The sequence below is a fragment of the Protobothrops mucrosquamatus genome, unplaced genomic scaffold, assembly GCF_001527695.2.
Source record: "Protobothrops mucrosquamatus isolate PMUCROS unplaced genomic scaffold, P.Mucros_1.0 scaffold_296, whole genome shotgun sequence".
In the NCBI taxonomy this organism is placed as follows: Eukaryota; Metazoa; Chordata; class Lepidosauria; order Squamata; family Viperidae; genus Protobothrops; species Protobothrops mucrosquamatus.
The window spans coordinates 322966-343763 of record NW_015386372.1 but is presented as its reverse complement, the minus strand read 5'-3'; the positions used below and the strand labels follow the sequence as shown (position 1 = coordinate 343763).

The following is a 20798-nucleotide window of genomic DNA, read 5'->3' as shown; positions in this document are numbered from 1 at the left end:
CACCCTGTCTTATTTTCAGGGAAATACAGAATGCTGTTACGCTTATTTCAGGGCAAATGCTTTTTTAAAAAAATACTTTTAAAAAGCCCTTCTACATCTGTTTAAGAAAATTTTGTGGCAAGTGCTTTCACCACCCAAGTACTCATGCTGAGTGGGATTTCAAAAGCAACTTTTGATTTGGTAGGGAGTTCTCCCCCTAATTTTAAAATGTTAGAACCAAAGAACCACCTTAAAGCTGTGTACAATCTTTCAACCACACTTGAACTAGTTCTTTGGATTGCGGGTAGCTATAGGAAATTTAAATAAGTCCATGGCCCAGTCAAGTCTTATGCACACATTTTTTCTTTTACTGTCTTGATTTAATCTATGTGATACCCATTTATAAAACCATTCATTCTTATTTCAATCAAAAGCAAGATACATTAAATATGAATCTGAATTAAGCAGACCTTAGGCTTTGTCGGAACATCACCATTCAATGAAACTTCAAAATCCAGTATGTCATCATCTTTGTGACCAATGTCTTGCAGACCTTTAAGAAAGATTTCTCGTAACTCGTGATATGGTGGTTTTTCAGTGTAGGACAGAGTCATCACTTTTTCCATATACCTGGCTATTTCAACTAAAGAAAGCAATGAAAAGTCTAAATCAGTCAAATTACATTTTCATATAGCAATACAGTGATATGGTATAAAATTCAGATACTACTACACAGTCACAGCTAATATCCAAATATTGTAAGAAAAATATCTTCTTCTCTGCTCATAGAAACTATTTTGTTTCTGGAGAGAATTTATAAAATATGTAAAATTCTGCTTGGGATAATCAGTATAATAGCTAGTTGCAGATAAATATCACAGAAGAATCAAAAGGAGAGCTTTCCTGACAATTTCACATCTTCAAAAGAAACTCTGAGGGGGATAGATTTGTCAAATGAAGAAGGGCATCTTCTCCCATATTTGTCAAGCTCTAAACAGACCTAAAGCAGTGATTAAATCTTTCTAGAATCATTTTATTCAGGAATATTGAAGTTTCACAGAAATAATATCAAATTTCATAGTATACATAACATGAACCTTGTTTACAGACAAATATGTTAAAGAATCTGGATATACAGTATAGATAAACAGATCCATATTTTAATAGCTTCTTTCTTAATCTTTTGACAACATTTGAAATGTAATAATTTTAACATAAATAACCACAGTAAATCTTAAAGCAGAACTATGTTTAATGGTAGTATGCTTTTAAAAATAAATAAGATCAGCAAATAGATTTAAACAGGGAAATTTATAATACCATTAGTCAGATTTTTTGACTGATCTTTTCTAAAAAGAAAAAGATTTCCTAGCAAGCAAATTATCTTTACTCAATTTCATGATATAGTTTCATTTATAACTCTTTTCTGTGCAGTAAGAAAACCTGCAAATGTATGGACCACCACAGCATCAGAGTGCTGGTGAAACTGGTACTGTTGGCAAAATGGGTTGTTTTTCCTTTCAACTTTCTCTGAAACCTCAAATAAAGTATATTGTGAGGGAGGTGAGAAAAAGTCTGTTTCTAGGCTGCTCTTGTATAATTCATAATTATTAGACATGGTTTTTTTTTTTATTCTGCCTGTAAACTGCATGTCAGGACTTCTTTGGACAATTTATTACATAATCCCCCCAAAAGAGACACTGATAAATTTTGTTTCAATGAATTCCTCCATATTTTTCCCTTTCCTTACATGAAACAAATGCTCTCATTTGATGAAATAATTTAAGCAGACTCTTACCTACCTGGTTTATTTTCTTTAGTGAAACACTTAATCATGAATTCTGAAATATTATCTGTATACCTGGGAGAAAAAAACAAGATGCCAAATTATGTTTAACATATCAATAGTTTTTCATAGATTTTGATTCCTTTCAAATATATAAATACATATATACAGTACATGCAATACACACATATACGGGCAGCAGTATTGAAGATTAATAAAGCTATCCTACCTTTTTAAAATTGCACTCCGTTATTGAATAAAATATGCTACAAATCATGCTGTTAAGGGTAAGGACTGAAAACATTCTGACAATTAAAATCTTAGAAGCATAGAAATCCTGATGTATTAAGTTTCTGATGGATATCTGTAGCATAATATCTTATTTTGGATAAATCAAACCACAATGATTGGCAAACTAAAATTGCATTGGCATTTGGCTTTATGGAGATCTTATGTGCAAGATGACACAACAGATAAGAAAGCTAGAACCATGTTCACTTCTCATGTTTCCAGCTGTCAAAAGAATACAATACTGTTTATTTAGGGCCCAAGAGGATTCAGCAGAGTTAGTAAAACATTTAGCTAACATTTACACTTCTGTTCATATTAAAATTCAGTTGCAAGGTGATTTAAAATAAGCATTGGGAAGTGAGGACAACAAAAAGCATGTGCCACTTAAGAATAACATAGCGACATTCAGCATTAATACTTCACAGTATTTCTAGTTTCATTGTTTCTGGCTTTATCTCAGACTGCAGATAAAACAGTACAAAAGTCAATTGTCAAGATCTCTAAATGATATCATTTATGGCAAATTCTGTTGTACTAGTTCAACAAGCACTCTTTTGTTTGTTTTCCTCTTTCTTTTTCTTTCACATTAGGCATTTTTGTCCTCTCTTGTAAGATTCAACTCTACCCTCAATTCCAAAGGCTCACTGGCTGGTTTTAGGTCAATTGCTCCTTCTCAGCTCAACTAATCTCACTAAGTTTTTATGGGGACAACGGAGAGAGAGGGTGCTATGTACACCACCTTGAGTTCCAGAAGGTAAGGCGGTATATAAATCCATCCATCAATGTTGCAATATAGTGCTGCACTATGTAACTGCACAGCTGAAATAGGAATGTCATCCAACTTCCACCCAATAATTCAATTTCAATTAAACCTGTCAAGCCTGTCTCACCTGGATTTTTAAGATGAAAATATGCTATTTAGTTTCATCTAAGCATATCTATACTGAGCAGTTTGAGTACATCCAAGAGTATTGTTATTAAATATGTTAAAATTACCTAATTTTTGATTCTTTGACATAATCTGGATTTTTCAGATTATCATCCCAAGGCAGACTACCGCTAAGCCAGCAGATCATACAATAACCCAAAATTTCCAAGTCACCACGTCTTGAGGGAGCTAAAAAAGAAACAAGTGCTTAATTCATAGTGAAGATGAAAATAGTTATAAAATGTATCATTAAAGAACAAAAGGAATAATTAACTTAATACCCCCATGTCTTTTAAAGATGATTAAGAAGTTCTCCTTTAGGAAAAAATGTCAGGTTTATTGCATTGTAATATTAGTTACAACCTATAAAGGCAGAACACTATGGATTATAATTTCAGTTATACCGAAAAGCGGTTATTGGTTGGAGAGTTTCAGATTGCCATGACAAATTTAAGACCACAGGGAAAAGTACAGTATGTAAAAAGGGAAATTTTTAATGGAATGAGACTGATTGAGGCTTTGACTGAAACAAGTTACATAAGAGGATAACTGTTTTTGGTGAACATTTTTTTTTTGAAACAGATCTTTTGCACAGATAAATCTTATGTGCAGTTGTCTGAATTAAAAGCCCTTGCTCATGGTCACTCATACTCTGGTACTTTCTAGAATGTGGTGAGTGCATGAAGAGCATAGCAAAGTCAGATTGCAAGAAAATCAAAGGGTGGAGAGTGCATAGGAGCATAAAAATGCAACTGTCCATAGGAAACTGCAATTGTCGTAAGTGCAAGCCTGTTGCCAAGAGCCTGAATTGTGATCATATGACTGTGGGGGCACTGCAATGGCCCCAAATTTGAGGACCAGTTGCAAGTAGCACTTGCTCAGCACTGTTGCAACTTCAAACTGTTGCTGAATGAGTGCTCGGTAATGAGGACTTACCGATATATTCAACAACTTTGTTACCTTTTATTTGTAAGAAGAATGAATATATATAAAAACAAAAACAATCTTACCCACTCCCTTGTGTGCATCAATACTAGTAAATTCAAGAGTTCCATCATGACATCGTTTGGGGTTTTCTTTGTAATCCTTGTGATTGCCTTCTGGAGAGTATCGAAAAGCAAGGCCATAATCTACCAAGTATACCTGTGCAGATTTCAAGCACAACAAAACCAATCCAAAAATTAAAAACAGCCACACTAGAAGATGTTTATGTATATAATACTGACAAGTTCTCATTATATCATTAATATCAGGAAATGTCATTCAAATATAAGTATGTATTCTCTTTTTGTCCAAGGATTCTTCCTAATATTAAAAGCCTAATCATTCATTCTATATACTTCAATAAAAAACAAAACATTATAAACAGGACACCCAAGCAAGTTAAAGTAAGCCTACCTGCAATTCAATAACAATCTAATACTGATGTTAAAAGAACCAAATAGGAAAATATTATCTGCACCTGCCTTAATAATTAACCAGTTCCTGATTGAACTAATGTAGAACAAATTGTCTCAGGGGTGTAGATGGTGATTCTAAATATCCTATTACCAGCACATACCTAATTCAGAATTATTTTTAATAACCAAGGCACACTTTACCAGTGGATGCTTTCAATTCCCACCTGAAATCTCATGCTGCTTTTACCACTAGTCTCAATTTCATTTATATCTCACAAACTGTAATAGAAGCAAGTCAGCACCAGACCTATCCTCTCTTTTTTTCCAATTCAATCTGCTGGCTATACAAAGACTTTTATGGCACTGGATCAGGTTATTGAAGGGACCACCTATCTCCCATGTTTTCTGCCCTCCAGTAATATCTGACAGAATTGGTGCTCCTTCCCTCAAACAACTGCATGTATCAAGACCTGGGCCTTCTCTGTTGCAGCCCCTGCCCTCTGAGAGATTTGTGTAGCTCCCACTTCAGCAATGTTATGAAAGGCTTTTTAAAAATGGCCTTTCTCCCAGGCTATGGGCTAGGGCACTTGTGGACCCTGTTGGTTATGGCTTTTTGATATATGGGGTATTGTTATCCAGTCCATGGGAGTTTTCTTTACTGTTTTCTATTTTTAAAGTATAAGCTTCCTGGAGTCATTCTGGAATTTGGTGGCTTCTAAATCAAATAAGTACATAAATTCATTTCCTGGCTCCAAATCTGGTAAGTGGAAATTAATATAGGTTGTAAAAAGTCTGTGCTTATAGAAAAATCTTAGACCCGGGCTGCTAAAATTTCTGACTTGATGAACATGTCATGGGTTCTCACAAAAGAGATACCATGTAGGAAGGGGTCATGTCTTTTCATCAACATAAGGTTAGCAAGCTACAAAATACCCATTAACCAGGAAGCCAATAATCTGGAGAATATTTGCATTATATTGTAATTTTGTATCAAGCTAAGAGGATATGTCAAACATTAAGATGGGCAAAGTGTCTTTGAAAAGTGAGTTCCTGCTATGAATTTATTTCTTGATTGCAACGCAACTAAAATTTTGTTTTTAGAGTATGTAATATACGTATGTGTGTATATTGCTTTAATTTTACTATACAACCCAATCATTTCCCTTTGATTTATGAAATTATTTTCATTTTTAGATAACTCATCTTCCAAAATAGTATTCTTTATCAACAATTCATACAATGGTGATAAAAACTGTGGATATAAGACAAAAACTTTGACCTCCAGTTTACAAACAACAAAAAGAAATCTAAAGTGATGAGGTGATCAAACAATCTCATAGTACCTAAAATAACATGGTGAACAAATGAACTATTTTATGCAGATAAATCTAGGAGCTGATCTTTTACTGCCATTCTTGCTTGAATAAAGGCAATGCAACCATCTAATGACTCTTGGACCTTTTGCCAAAGGAAGAGACAAAGTAACCCTCTCAATATTTCTATCAATTTATATGGGAATATGAAAAGTAGACAAGTAAAAGCTCTTGTGGGTGAATAAGTTCTATGGATTCATTTTCAAAAACAGAAAAGCTCCTTTAAAAGTACTATAATTCACTTATTCATCGCAAGAAAAGTACCTAAACCTGGAAATTGTTCATTTGCTAATGATGACTACTATAACTAAATGATAATAATAAATGGACAGCTAGAGATATTTCTGTAAACCTTTTGATTTGAACTAATATGTTAAGAAATCAGGTTTTCAAGTAACAGAACACTTATGCTTGATGGATTCTTCAAACAAAGGAAATAAAAAATTGACAAAGCAGACAAGCAAATGTAATTCACTGGTGTAGTATATAATTTTAAACTTCCACCCCCAAACAGCTATTTGAAATTCATTTTGTATTGCAAGCATTCTCTTTAATATTATTCAGGGCAGAATAGCCAATTTGATCAACTGCCAGCAAAGTGAATAAAAAATGTACAACATTAACTAGATATAAATGTCAAGCAGAAATATTAACGCTGTACACATTCAGAAAGGCAAGATTTCTGCTGAGGTTCACAGCAGTTCCATTTTCTTTAAAACAATAGGTTAAACACTGAAAGAAGAAAAGACTGAAAGTTACCTGATTTGGAATCTTGTGGCCCAGGAGAAGATTTGAGGCCTTGATGTCTCCATGCACATATTCATGTTCATGAACATATTCCAGAACATCCAGCTAAAAAACATAGAGCGTCAGAAAAAAAACTTCAACAAAATAAATTTCAGTGAGGTCTCTACTAACATTAACATAGAAAAACATTAACTTACTATTCTCAGTCCCAACTGTAACACTGTTTTGTGTGAAAACTGCTTTCCTTGTTCTTCAAATATCTTCTGAAGATCTTTCCCTAATCTGTCCATCACCATAAATCTATAACTGATTTGAAAAAAATACATTTCAGGAAATTGAAAACAAATGTCATACAAAAAAATAACATTCACTCTTGAGGACAGTACAGAAGTGGAGTTTTCTTAGGAACAATTAACAATTGTGTGCCACTAACTTCTTCCAGTTCTTTTTTTGACTTCCCTGTTTAATTTCCAGACTTGGTATTTCTTAATGGTCTTCCATCTACATACCGTGTTTCCCCAAAAATAAGAACCGGTCTTATATATTTTTTTTGCCTTCAAAAGAGGCAATAGTCTTATTTTCGGGGGATGTCATTTCCACTGTCTTGCCTTGCCCCGGCAGCACCAGCACCCAGCCTAGCAGGAGCCTGCATGGCCGCTGCTGACCCATTTCTTCTGCAGCCGCTTGCTACCGCTCGAGCGCGTCGCTCCCCAGCCTCTGTTTCGCTGGCCTCTGTAGTCCAAAACAGAGCTCCGGGATGACACCTCTGCTGGCGAAACAGAGGCTGGGAGCGACACACGTGAGTGGTGGCAAGCGGCCATAGAAGTGGGCTGGCAGCGGGCATGTGGGCTCTTCTGGACAGGGCTGTTGATGCCGCCGCCACAAGGCAAGGCAGGTATCAGGGCATGGGAGGCTTGGCTACGGCAGTCCTGAAGCAAACAGGTACGGGGTGTGTGGGGCAGCTCTACCCCCCACCCCTGCCTTAGCTTGATTTTTACGTGTGCACCTCGTCCCACCTCGTGCAACCAGACAGTGGGAAGGAGTGGGCTTATTTGGGGGATAGGGCTTATATTAGGCACTCATGTAAAAATCAAGCTAGGGCTTATTTTCAGGATAGGTCTTATTTTCGGGGAAACATGGTACCAAGCAGGACTGATCCTGATTAGCTTTTATGATGACAAAGGTTCTAGGCAGGCCTTTTTTTGTTATAGAACACACGGAAAGGCGTTCCGGCACCTTTTTTCAACAGAATTTGTGGAACTAAAAAAAGTTCAGTCAGACCTTCCAACTTCTTGCGGGGAAAAAAAAAGATCTCACAAGGAGTTGGAAGATCTGACTGAACCTTTTTTAGTCCCACAAACTCCGTTTCCCTGCAGAGAAACACGCCAGAGCGGGAAAGCAGGTTAGCAAAGAAATGCTTTTGGGAAGAGGGAGGAGCTGCGCCGAGAGGAGAAGCGACAGGAAACAGGGCTGCCATTTCCAGAAGGGAGAAGGGAGACATGGGGCAATGCAGGGCAGCAAGCAAGTGCTGTTCTCTGCTCTGCATCCCTGCACAGAGCTGCCATTTCTCCATGATACAGGCGACAAAGGACTGGCGGAGGGAGGTGGTGGGGGAGGCTTGTGCTGCCCGTTCACAGCGCAAGCCATAAGAGAGTTGGCAGAGGACAAGAAGGCGGCGGCTGCGCCTGGGCAGGTGATCTGCGGGATGAAGCTTAAAGAAAGCCCCTCCAGCGGCGCACAGTGGCAGTGGAGCTGTTCACCGTCACTCCCCCCTGGCTCCAAAATGGTGGAGGAGGACCGGGCCTACCTCGCCCATCCCATCCACCTTAGCATAGCAATCCGGCTCGGGAGGGGAGTGAAAGGTTGCCGATCAAGAAATGGCCTGGCCAGTGGGGGGGGGGAGCTGAGTTCCGGCATTTTTTTTCTTACAAAAAAAGCACTGCTACTCCCAGACAATGCAATGGCATAAAAAAAAAAGTTTAAAATCTGCTAAAAATTACTAAACAATCCCCTTCCATATTTTTTACAAATTCAGGAAAGTATGCAGGAACAAATGAAATCAGAACAGGATAGCAGTTCAACTGATACTAAAGGCAAATTTATGAAGTTTAACAAAGATCAGGTATGTCTCCTGATTGAAAGAAATACAGAATCTGTGCTATTCTAATTAACCAAACTTCTGTGCCATACTTCTGTGGCACCTGAAGCATGATCTCATTTAATTACTCCCCCTTAGGAAACAATAAAAACACAATTGTTTTCACTCATTAAATAACTTATCAAAAAAAATCAATAGAGGTCTTCTTTAAACAAAACCTTAATGCCTGTCACTAAACTACAAGGCAAAAAGAACAGTTAATCTCATTAACAACCCTTTCAATTAATAAATCTCCTGTATGATATTTTCTTAATGGTTTAATTTTAATGATAGCCAATTTTTGTTACTTTTTTTGTTACTCCACATATCTAGCAAGGTATTTTCAATTATCTGTTTGGACAGATATTTTTGTAATTTAGTTGTTAGGTAATACTCAAAATGGATTACTGCCTATTTATTCTGTTTTGGCCATGGGATGAAAAGCAAGAGAACAATAGCTGACGTTGAAATCCTACTACTTGGCCTGTATTCTTTAAACATATTTAGTTTTATTCTGATGGAATAAAGCTAACTTGGAAAGGTTAAACACCCTATCTTATACTTCCTGAGAACTACTAAGCACATTTATTAAATTTAATAGAATATCATAAAATTACTTAAGATTCACTTAATACTAACCACAATGCATACTTCCAAGTTTTCCAATAAAATACATATAAGATTGTGCCAATTTCTCAATATGTTGATCATGATAAGATAAACTTAAATGACAAAGACCTGCACTTGACATTATTCTGACTCATTTTAAGAAATATTGCAGAGTTTGGAAAATTGGAATTAACGGAAGTTGTATTATAAAAAGTCTTTGATATTCTAAAATAACAAATGGTTTATACCTTTTGCCATTCTTTTGATGCAAACCAGAACCCCAATATTTTGGTACGCCTAAATATTTCAGTTTATGAGAAGAAATCCATTTTTTAACTGAAAAGAAACAAGTATTTTCAATACACATTTGTTACCACATAAGGTTGAAAACCATAATTGCTATTAAAACTTAATATGAACAGTAGAGAATGGTGATATTTTTTTTAAAACAGGGAACTTCTCCTTCACTGAAATTAATGGCACTGAAAAGCTTAGAATCTAAACTGTACATGTACTGCATTTTTTTTAATGTTTATACATTTTAGCCTTGATTCCTTCTATAGTTTTAGCAACTTAAACATAACAATTGCACCCCACATGAGCAAAAAGCTAACAAGATGCTAGCATGTTTAGCATATTATTTAAATACAGTTGTTTATTATTCCTTTCCCACTTTTCAAGTAGCTACAGATTCCTAGTATTAAAAAAGGACAAGTTTTAGATCCAGTTTATAAAAATTATTTCCAATAAATACTGTATTATTATATGGTTATAATTCACACTCTTAAAATAACCATTTAGAATCCTATATGAATTACAATAACTCAATACTTTATATTTCCCATATTTTCTTATATTTAAGAATGATTACACTGTTTTATTGAATAAAAGTGAATTGATTTACTTACTTAGTTCTGGTTTAGCAGCTCGCATGTAGAAACTTAACTCAGTAAAGAGTGGTCCATTGTCACTGGGCTCCTTTAAATATCATTTTATAAATAAATGCAATGATTTAAATTTGATTTATTCCACTTTTTTCCAGCAAAGATTTTACTAATATATAAAACATTCTATTTTCTTATAAAAACTATTCTTTTAACCATTTAATTTTTCTCCCTTATAATTTTTCTTGATAATTGTTATATAATTAGGAAAGAGAAAAATAATTTAAAAATAAAGCATTTCCATATACCACAATAAAAATGTTTACATCAATATGGAATTTAAAAACCCAAATAATATACAGTACAGCTGGATAAGTATTTGAAGGGCACAAGCAAAGCAACCCATCTAATATGGAGGCATCTAAATCCTCTAGAATGCTTACCACAATTGCTCTATAAACTTCCCAAGGCTGTATGCCAGGGGTGTCAAACTGCCAGCCCATGGGCCGGATGCATCATGCCGAAACCGCACCCACCCCATTGCCAGCAATGAAGAAAAAGTCACAATACGTCGTGACACGTCACGTGACATTGCGAGTTTGACACTCCTGCTGTATGCATACCTCTTCAGGTAACTGTGAATTAAACAAAGCAGCTGTCTAGGCACATACATGGAGAGACAATTTGGGAAAGACTTTGAAACAGCCATAAAAAACTTTACGGAGGATGCGGTAGTCTTACTGCTTTGCTCCTGTCAATATACTTCACCAAGCACGCATTTTCCGTATCCAAATAATAATTAATATACTAAAGATACCAACATATAAACTTTCAACAACTTTTATTGGCTCAGACAAAATGTATTTTTAAGCCAGTGCATGTTATATAGACATACATTTAACATAGTTGTCTCCCACCTGGTCAAGCTAGCAGTTAATCTAGCACCATGCATTCTATTCTGCCTATCAACATCTTTCCAGGATCTCAGATAGAATTCTTTCCAAATAGGGACTGACCATGGGTTCTTATACAACTACATTATGAGATATAATAGTTAATTATAATATCTCCCATACATGCAGATATTTTAATCAGATCATTTATTAGAAAAAGAAGTGTCCTTGCCATTAATGGAAACAAATTTATGCATAAAGCAATCTACCACAGAATTGAATTGGTTTACATGGCTTATGCAATTTTTTTTTCTGATCTCATTCTGAAATCGGTGTCACTTTTTAACTAAATAAAAATATGATTATAACAAGACTAAATCATTAGTTTTATAGAACTGTTAAGAGTTTTGGTCATGGACAGTCAGTGTGTTATTTGTGATAGTTCTTTCCCAGATGACCCTGACTTAAGTGGCTGTAATCATAATGCAGAATAGACTTAAATGTCTACATACACTGTAGTTAAACTCTATTCTATAAATCTATAGCTAGTGTCAAATGTCACCATCTTCAAGAGATATATATTTCAAGGTATCTATTCATGCATAAATATAATTTATCACCTTACATTTAAATTCTAAATTATACCACAAAGCACTGATTCATATAAATATTTATATCAGTCACCTCTACTCATGCAGATCGCCTCATGTATATCACCAATATGAATCACTATGCATACTTTTCAATATATTTAACAGTAAAAAATGTGACATGTACATTATCTTACATCATAATTATAACTGATTAATAGCATTTATAATTCCATACTAAAGATAAAAAGTAACAAGAAAAAAGCAAATCCACCTGATACTAATATAAAGCAATAATATTTGCAGCAACACTAAAATGCACTCTATAATTTGGCTTTTTTAATCAGTGGTCTTCTCTGATATCATCACAGTATTCAGAATGTCAAAAGTGAGGGACCAGGAAATCGTGGTCCCATCTACCCACTCATCCATATTAGTTAATGGGAATATAAATGGGGTAATAAAAGGCAGATGAGAGGAAAACATGCACAGGACATGCCCCAACATTTCTGAGGCATCCTGCATGCACTATTACTAGCTATATGGAAATGACTGCATGATCCCAATTCCTGCTGTTAATGAACTCATGATCAGAATGATAGTGCTTAGATTCCATAGCACACCGCGACTCCAAATGCCTTATATGTCCTTAAGATCTCTTAATTTTCCAAACACAAAATTCATGAGGGGGCAATGACAATTTTTTCTCCTTTACCATGGATCTCTAAAGTAAAATAGCTCATAATTGCAATTAGTTACAAAATAAAATATGCAGTGATTGCCCTAGAGATATACAAGCAACAGGTCAGATTCCAGATTGTCTGTCCCAACTTTACAGAACTTTTATTTCCTATGCAATTTTTGAATACTTCAAAGGAAACCAGTGTAAAAAGCACATGTTACTCCACTATTCAATACCCAATATAAAGAAAATTAGAGATTATTTGAGCAAGATGACAATAGCATTTGTTTTTATTAAAATATTAATATTAGCAAAGCTTAAAATACATTCTAGTTTAATTTAATCTATTTAAACAATTCATATAACACTGGTTGCCTGAAGATTTTCTACAATTTCACAAACTTACAAATGGAAAAGTTTGTCTTTTTCATTTTATTCTTCAAATGCAGACTTTTTCAAAAGAAATTATTTCCAGAGTCAGTCTGAAGTTAGGCACACCAAAAATGAATGAGTGAATAAACTTACCACTTTTATAACATAGGGTGCATCACTGGTAACTGATTCAGATGAATTAACATCAGCTGTTAAAATATAAATAGTTTTTATCTTAATATCTTAGCGGCAATTTTTATATAACCAACAAATATAGTAATTGGATGAAAACCAAATACAAATTAATGAGTATATTGAACAATATTGTACGGTGGAGCCTTATGTATTCTTTGCACAAATCTACCTCCATATCATAAATACCCATATAATAATAATATAACTTGCTAATTTTTACATTTAGTATTTCAACTTTGCATGTAAACAATGAATGCCACATTCCATTTTTTAAAACTGTACAAACTTGCCAAACCTGGCCAGTCAATCAAACACACTATTCTGCTTTAAGAGCAGCCAGCTGGTGCTGCCAGATGTAAATAAGTCAATTTAAATGTTCCGTCACTGAAATATTCAATGATTTTGGATTGAATTGAAGCAACAAAGCCTTTCTTAAAGAACTATAAACACCAAGTCCTAATAAGAACATGGCAATAACATCCATAACAGAGATTTCTAATTAGCATAGCCATCTTACCCTCCAAAAAAATTTCACGTTTTTATATTTATCTGCTGGAACAGACTGGGGAAGATAGAAGAACCCATTCCGTTAGAAGAGTCCATTCTACCATAAAATACCATCAAAAAGTATTGTGACAAAGGCCCAGCCCTTCTTGTAAGGGGAGCATGAAGGCAATGAAGAAAATCAGAATAAGCAATAGAATCAGGCACTTTCTATTCAGTTCACCAGATGCTGTCACCAACCCCGCAGTCCCCTCATCAATCTGCTAATCAGCTGAATGGCAGAATCCCAAGAACACTATTAGGCCTGTGGACATCCTTTCCGCAGCATGATAACCATGCCTTCTACAGCAACTGCTTGTCAATTGATTGGCAAGCTGGCTAAAGCTGGAGAGCCTTGAGGAGTGCTATACAACAACATAGCAAGCTTTCTACAAACTGTTTGAAGGGGAAAAGATAAAAGTTGTATTGTCCCTTTTCTAAGGTCACTGCTTTTCTGCTGTTATAGGAAGAGAGAAGCTGCAAAAAGTGATGAGGTTCTCCTCCAGGCAATTCTATTAGCTGAGTATTTTGAAACAAATATGCTCGTTCTGTAGGAAAGTATATCCATTTAATATTCACAGGGATTCTGCATGTGTTGAGAATATACATTCTAAAATAATTATATGCTGGCCCCTATATTTTAACAATCTTGGCAATATTCTTACCAAGGTACAGACAGCCAAAACCACCTTTGCCTATAACTGGACCAAGCTTCCATTTTTTCTTTAAAAGGTCAGTAAAAACCTCTCCAGGAGGAAATTCTTCTGCAAGTTTCCGTTTTCTTGGGCCTCTTTTTCCTGTCGACTTTTTGATATTAGGCATAGTCACTAAAAAAAAATTAAGAAAAAACAAAGTAATTAGAAATAAGATAAATTTGACTTATGTTTTGAATCTTAAAAGGTCTTTATTGCCTTTTTCCATTTGTCACCCTGTTTGACAAAACAAAAGAATGAAAATCAACCCCAAGCAAGTTCTGATCCTGGAACTCTAATGATTTTTGTACTGAATTCTTCTGGGACAAATTGATCAAAAGGCAAATACAAAAATATATTGTTTTACTTCCTATATGATACTTGCACCTCTGATAAGGGTGCAAAAAAGGCTCTACAGTTTAAAAATAATATATTCTTATCAATTTCTCTTATCATATTGTAGCAAATAATTACATTTTGTAAAAGTTAAAAGATAATAATAATAATAATAATAATAATAATAATAATAATAATAAAAAAAATGATGATGATGATGTTGGAAGGGACCTTGGAGATCATCTAGTCCAACCCCCTGCTCAGGCAGGAAACCCTATACCATTTCAGACAAATGGCTGTCCAGTCTCTTCTTAAAAACTTCCAGTGTTGGAGCATTCACCGCTTCTGGAGGTTGTTCCTCTGGTTAATTGTTTTAACTGTCAGGAAGTTTCTCCTTAGTTCTACGTTGCTTCTCTCCTTGATTAGTTTCCATAGCATATCCACAGGACCATTACTAACATATACAACTTGTAGCCTTCCAGATATTGCTAAATGACATTTTTCAATATTATTCATTCTGGCTATAGTTATTGAAAATTGTCATTCAGCTATACCTAGATGACCACAGTTTATCTACCTTGGTATAAGATACGTCACAGAAGTACAGCACAAAAGTAATGTTCACTTTCTTTTTTCAATCTCTGAAAAAATGATATCTCACTAATTGTGCTCTTTTTTTACAATAGCTTTTTTATTGTGATGTGCCATTTAATTAATGGGAAATTAGCAAAATTAGCAAAAACTGTCTTCCCTCATCATTGCTCCCACTTTGCCATTTTTAAGCTGATTAGTTTTACCCCTACTATTGCCATCAACTCTTCCAAAGCCTAGCTGACAGTCTCAGTTCAATCAAATGCAATCGAGCTAGGCAGATGAGGTTTGCTTTCCTTTTCATAAGGTTTCATTCTTGAACCTCTGATAAATATGAAAAGAAAATTACTCTTCATAAATAGCAAACTTCTTAAATTTTGGCAGAATTATTCATCATTAAAAAAAATATCAAAATTTTATGTCCTAATATTATTTATGACAATACTAACCATTATTTTACTATTAAAATAGAAGGTGTGCAACAGAGGCCTATTGATGTGGAACTTATACTTCTACTATCTCTCACCATTATATTAAATAGGTTGATAAGAGTAAGAATTCAACCATATCTGGAGGGCCATCTCTTGGCAGGGCCTTTTGTCACATCACATTATGTTAACCATTTGCCATTCCAGGCTTCTTTGTGGAATTTTCAACTTCTGTATCTCTTCTGCATTTAATGTCCAAGTTTCACAACCCCTATCTCAGCACAGACACTATACACATTTAAACAATTTCCTCAGAAATGCAGCGGTTAGCCACACTGCATAATGAACAGGATAATAGCAATCCTTGATTAGATATTGATACTTTAAAAAATCCATTAAAATATCCAAAGAAATGCTGGGCAAATGTAATGCAATTTGAAGGTGTTAACTATAAGTACTTGCAGTGTACCGGTGAAATTGAAAAGCAGTTAAAGAATCCTTCTTGCAATGAACTCATTTGGCTAATGAAGATGATACATTATCCCTAAAAAAATACAGGTAGTCCTCGACTTACAACAGTTCACTTAACGGCAGTTCGAAGTTACAACAGCACTGAAAAAAGTGACATGACTGTTTTTCACACTTACAACTGTTGCAGTATCCCCATGGTCATGTGATCAAAATTCAGATGCTTGGCAACTGATTCCTGTTTATGACGGTTGCAGTGTCCTGGGGACATGTTATGATCTTTTGTGACCTTCTAACAAGCAAAGTCAATGGAGAAACCAGATTCACATTAACAACCATGTTACTAATTTAACAACTGCAGTGATTTGCTTAACAAATGTGGCAAGAATAGTCATAAAATGGGGAAAAACTCACTTAACAAATGTCTCACCTAGCAACATAAATTTTGGGCTCAATTGTGGTTGAAAGTCAAGGACCCCATGTATAAGAATATAAAATCTGTGCATTAACAAAATTTCCAAGTATAAAAGGCCACACTACTTAGATCTGCATATATATTACACCAATATATTAATTAGTACATCCTACGTTTTTGGGAATAACTTGATGCATATGAAGGCCAACACTAGCTATACAACTGGCAGCTGTGATTTCACATTGTTGTGCACATTAATAAAATTTATTAAATTTATAAGCCCCGATTCTCAATTCTGAGCAGTTTAGAAATTGTTCAAAACATTTAAAAATACAGAAGTGTATAAAAAGCAGAAAAAGAACACAAAAGAGCAGAGGTAGCAGAGGAACCAAACCTAGATGGTAGCAAAGAAAAGAAAGGAAGGAGTAACAACAAGCCAGGTCTTTATGGTGTTTTGAAATACCAATAGGGTGGGAGCCCTTCGAACCATCATTCCACAGGACAACACTGCCACTTCTGGGGCCCTGACAGATGTTATTCTTTAATCAATGGAATCTAGAGGGCGCCAGGTCTGCCAGATGAATGTGACCTTATCCTTTCGGCTTTGAATCTATTCAACAAACAATATATAATAAACTGCATACCTTATTCACTTATTGGTATCTTAAAACAGACATAACCAATTATCATAGTGTAGTATCATTTAGATAAGATGACATTAGTTTGATTCATAAACATTGTAAACTTCTCAATGCTTGCTTAGGAGTGTTAACAAAAAAAAGCAGAAAAAATAGAAAAAAAATAGCAGAACCCCATATTTCTCCATTAGCTCATAGTCCTTCTTTGCTTATCTTGTTTACTACAAAATTAGCATAATTATACTAGCTTACTCATATTTGAATGCTATGTGGCATAATTTCACATCCCCCCCCCCGCTTTCTGCTGTCCACTGGTCTTTTTGTTAGCATATTGATGCAGTTTCATGTTTTCTTTTTATTTTATTGTTCCATTATTTCTATTTTGTTTACACTCTTTTCAATTCTTCCTTTTTTATTATTGTTAGCCAGCTAGGGTAGCCCCGTGGCAAGATACAAGGCAAATAAATAATCCAAATTGAAAAGTCACAGCAGTTATATTCTATGGGCCTCTGTATATCACTTGAAAGTAGCCCAAACAACCTCATAGGGTTGTTGTTATGGGGCAAATAGGAGGTTGAAGATGTGTTGGAAATGTTTGCCGCCTTAAGTTATTTATAAAAATAATAAAAGTGATATATGAATAACCCTGGAAAAACCAGTAATGCAGTAGATATGCAGACTGGGTGGGGGAAGGAATATTTGAGGACTTAGTGCAGCTTTCATCAATCCTGTAACTTCCAGAAACTCCTAGCCTAGAACCATTAACCTCCCAGAATTCCTGCATATGTTATAGGAAGAGAGATCAGTAGAACCCTGATTATTAAACAGATGATTCTTAAGATAAATGTTAAGACTAGCAAGAAGCAGGCTTAGGAGTAAACAAATAACAATCTTAATAGTTAAATATCACTAGAGATATATATTTGGCATTTCTTGTACCTTGAAACAGCTCTGATCATCATGATTAGTAATAACTAAATTAACAATTATTTAGCACCGTGTTTCTCAACCTTGACAATTTTAAGGCATGTGGACTTCAACTCCCAGAATTCCACAGCCAGCATTGCTGGCTGTGGAATTCTGGGAGTTGAAGTCCACATGCCTTAAAATTGTCAAGGTTGAGAAACACTGATTTAGCAGGTCCTAAATAGGGCTATAAAATTCATTGCTATTATTGTTTTCATCTCCCACTTTCTTTACAGGTTTCTTCCTATTAAATGTTTCCAAACACGTTGTTTCTACATTGGGAAATGCAGAACTTATGTCCTTCATTCTCTAACACATCACAAACTGTTATTTATTTCAGTTTCCTTCTGGCAAACCCAAGATACTCCATTGAACAGAACACATACTACCTCCCCACCTAAAAAGGAGGAAACGTGGGCTTATATTTTACTTCGGCGAACCTACAATCAGAGGCCTTTTGAACAGTCCTAAGAATTCAAACTATGATTGTTGAAAACTAATGAGAAAGTTATGCTCGCTTGTACTGTAGATCTACTCACTTCCCCCCCAAATGTGTCATTGTTGCTTTTAGCATCAAAAGGCTGCCCCCTTTATTTTAATAGATCGCCATTTATAAAAATGGGCAAAAGTAAAATGTTCGGAGCAGTTTTTTCCCAATCTAGACCTTCGAACTATTACGTTCAATCTGTTCATTACAGCCGTAAGGCCAGACATAACCAAAATGGATAACGAACTGTTACATTAGATCTCCTACTAGCTTTCACTTTTAATTCACAAACCTGAATTAAGGGTTTATGGGAGCCTCATTCAGTTTTGAACTAAAATCTCCTGCCCTGGGATCGACCGTCAATCCCGCCCAAACGGAGCGGAGCCAGTGGAAAGAGGCAATGAAAGACACGGCAAGACCCGAAAAATGAACCTATCCTGTAGATATTTCAATTATATTGCTAATTGATTATTTTTACGCCGACATACACCGCTAAGAACGGGAAAAAGAAATACGTAAAGTGTTTCTGGGGCCACCGGCTCCTAAAAAAAAGGGGGGGGCTCCCAAACAGCAGAGACGAGCTACAGAGGGGCGAGAGGAGGAAGGCAAAAGCAGTAAGATCCACCTTGGGGCAAAGGAAACCACGTGTTTTCCCGAGCTCTCCTCCCAGGGGAAAGGCGATGCAATTGTCGCCCGCCCCCCACCCCGCCAGAGCCATAGCGAGAGAGCGCTTCGGGCCATACCTCGTCAGTCAATCGGACTCTGGCAAGAGGTCACACCAGGCGAGAGCGCGTAAGCTCGACCACCGCCGATCGCGTCCCGGACAAAAACTCAGCTCCTCGCTCCACACCGGAAACGGGAGGGCGGAAGTTCGGAGTTGCCGCGCAAAGAGAACTTCCGTTTTCCAAACGGGATACAGTCCTGTAATTGTCAAGGCCGGGGGAGGGGGCGGTCTTGCTTCCCGCGCGCCCAAAAAGTGGGCGTGGCCTCGGCGCCAAGCGTGCGTTCGGCTCTCTTTTCGCGCGTGGGTGGCGTTGCGTGTGGCTGCTGAGGTTATAGGCTTCGGCAGCGTCTTCGTAGTTGCCCTTGGCCAGGGGTAGGCAACCTTGGCTCTTTTATGACTCATGGACTTCAACTCCCAGAATTCCTGAGCCAGCTGTGCTGGCTCAGGAATTCTGGGAGTTGAAGTCCAAGAGTCATAAAAGAGCCAAGGTTGCCTACCCCTGCCCTTGACGCTTGACGCTTGACTGTTTTTAGATAAAGCACGTAGGGACTCAGCCTGGGTTTGTTGTAGTGCACGCTCGAGAAATTCTGATTTCATACGTTTATTTCAGTTGCATCTCTCCGCCGTGCTTTTAGCCCGCGAATGAACCCATTCTTGTTCTTCGGCGCAGTCGGAAGTAAATCCCATGACTTTCAACCGAATTTGTTCCTGCCAATTTCGACTCTGTTCTTCCAATTTTCGCTCTATACTGCTGCGACCTCGGTTGCCCCACTTTCTAAATCTTGCTTGGAAACGACATAACAATAAGCGGAATAAAATATTTTACATTAATTTGTCCTTAGAATTTACGTGTACCAACCTGTTTCTACTAACGGCAGTTTTTTTATTACTGTTCAGAAAAATTGCATTGATCTACCTATTGCCAGGCAGGTGAATTACCCTGGTCTTTTTCCTTGTGTTTTAAAGTGGCTTTATTGTATTTACCATCTTACTGTTTTGCCCCAGAGATCATAGTTTTTGGTGGGAAGACTGGCTGTAAGTTTAACAGTTAAATTAACATCTTTTTAAAATGGTATACCGTGTTTTTTTTAGGATGTAAAACTGAAATATGACATCTTTTAACAACCATGATAATGATTGTATTAGGTGAAAATATTTTAGAACAAAATGTTTTGTTATGTAATATTAGATATTACTTTTTTTAACAAAATATTTTGATTTAATAACAACCGAAGGCAATAGATTATCAAGTAATTCAGTTCACTGTATCACCTTACAAAAATAAATTCCCTCTTAGTTTAATGAGGGTTATTCATGGTGGGCAATACAGTTGTAATTTTATTTTTGAAGTCAACAAAAACTTTAGATTCCTATTATGGAAAAAGTCCTAATGGAGATAATGGGCCTTTTTTATAAGTACAAATATGCTTTGAAGCTTGCTATCGGCTGACTAAATATATGCTTCAGGATAGTGTATCTTCAAAGTATCTAGTGCTAAATGAGAATTGCTATAAACTTTTTTTTAAAAAAAATTTTTATTATTTAAACCAACAAAACAAAACAAAACATAACACACATATATACACAGTATATATTCCTCCCTTTTTTAACAGCGATTTCGTAACAATAATCTTCTATTATTTA

The 20798-nt window shown here is 35.9% G+C and overlaps 1 protein-coding gene across 1 annotated transcript in view; it reads right to left on the bottom strand.

Annotated features, from left to right (window-relative positions):
• The window catches only part of VRK1 (VRK serine/threonine kinase 1), a 31008-nt gene extending 11722 nt beyond the window's left edge, over positions 1-19286 (bottom strand). The window contains exons 1-11 of the mRNA XM_015832052.1: positions 19174-19286; positions 14075-14236; positions 12825-12880; positions 10159-10228; positions 9499-9586; positions 6702-6810; positions 6517-6609; positions 3995-4127; positions 3053-3173; positions 1782-1840; positions 450-622 (exon numbers count right to left, since the gene is read on the bottom strand). Of these exons, the coding sequence (XP_015687538.1) occupies positions 450-622; positions 1782-1840; positions 3053-3173; positions 3995-4127; positions 6517-6609; positions 6702-6810; positions 9499-9586; positions 10159-10228; positions 12825-12880; positions 14075-14231 (1059 nt within the window). The 5' untranslated portion in view covers positions 14232-14236; positions 19174-19286. The remainder of the gene's footprint in view (positions 1-449; positions 623-1781; positions 1841-3052; positions 3174-3994; positions 4128-6516; positions 6610-6701; positions 6811-9498; positions 9587-10158; positions 10229-12824; positions 12881-14074; positions 14237-19173) is intronic.
• Positions 19287-20798: the final 1512 nt, after the last annotated feature.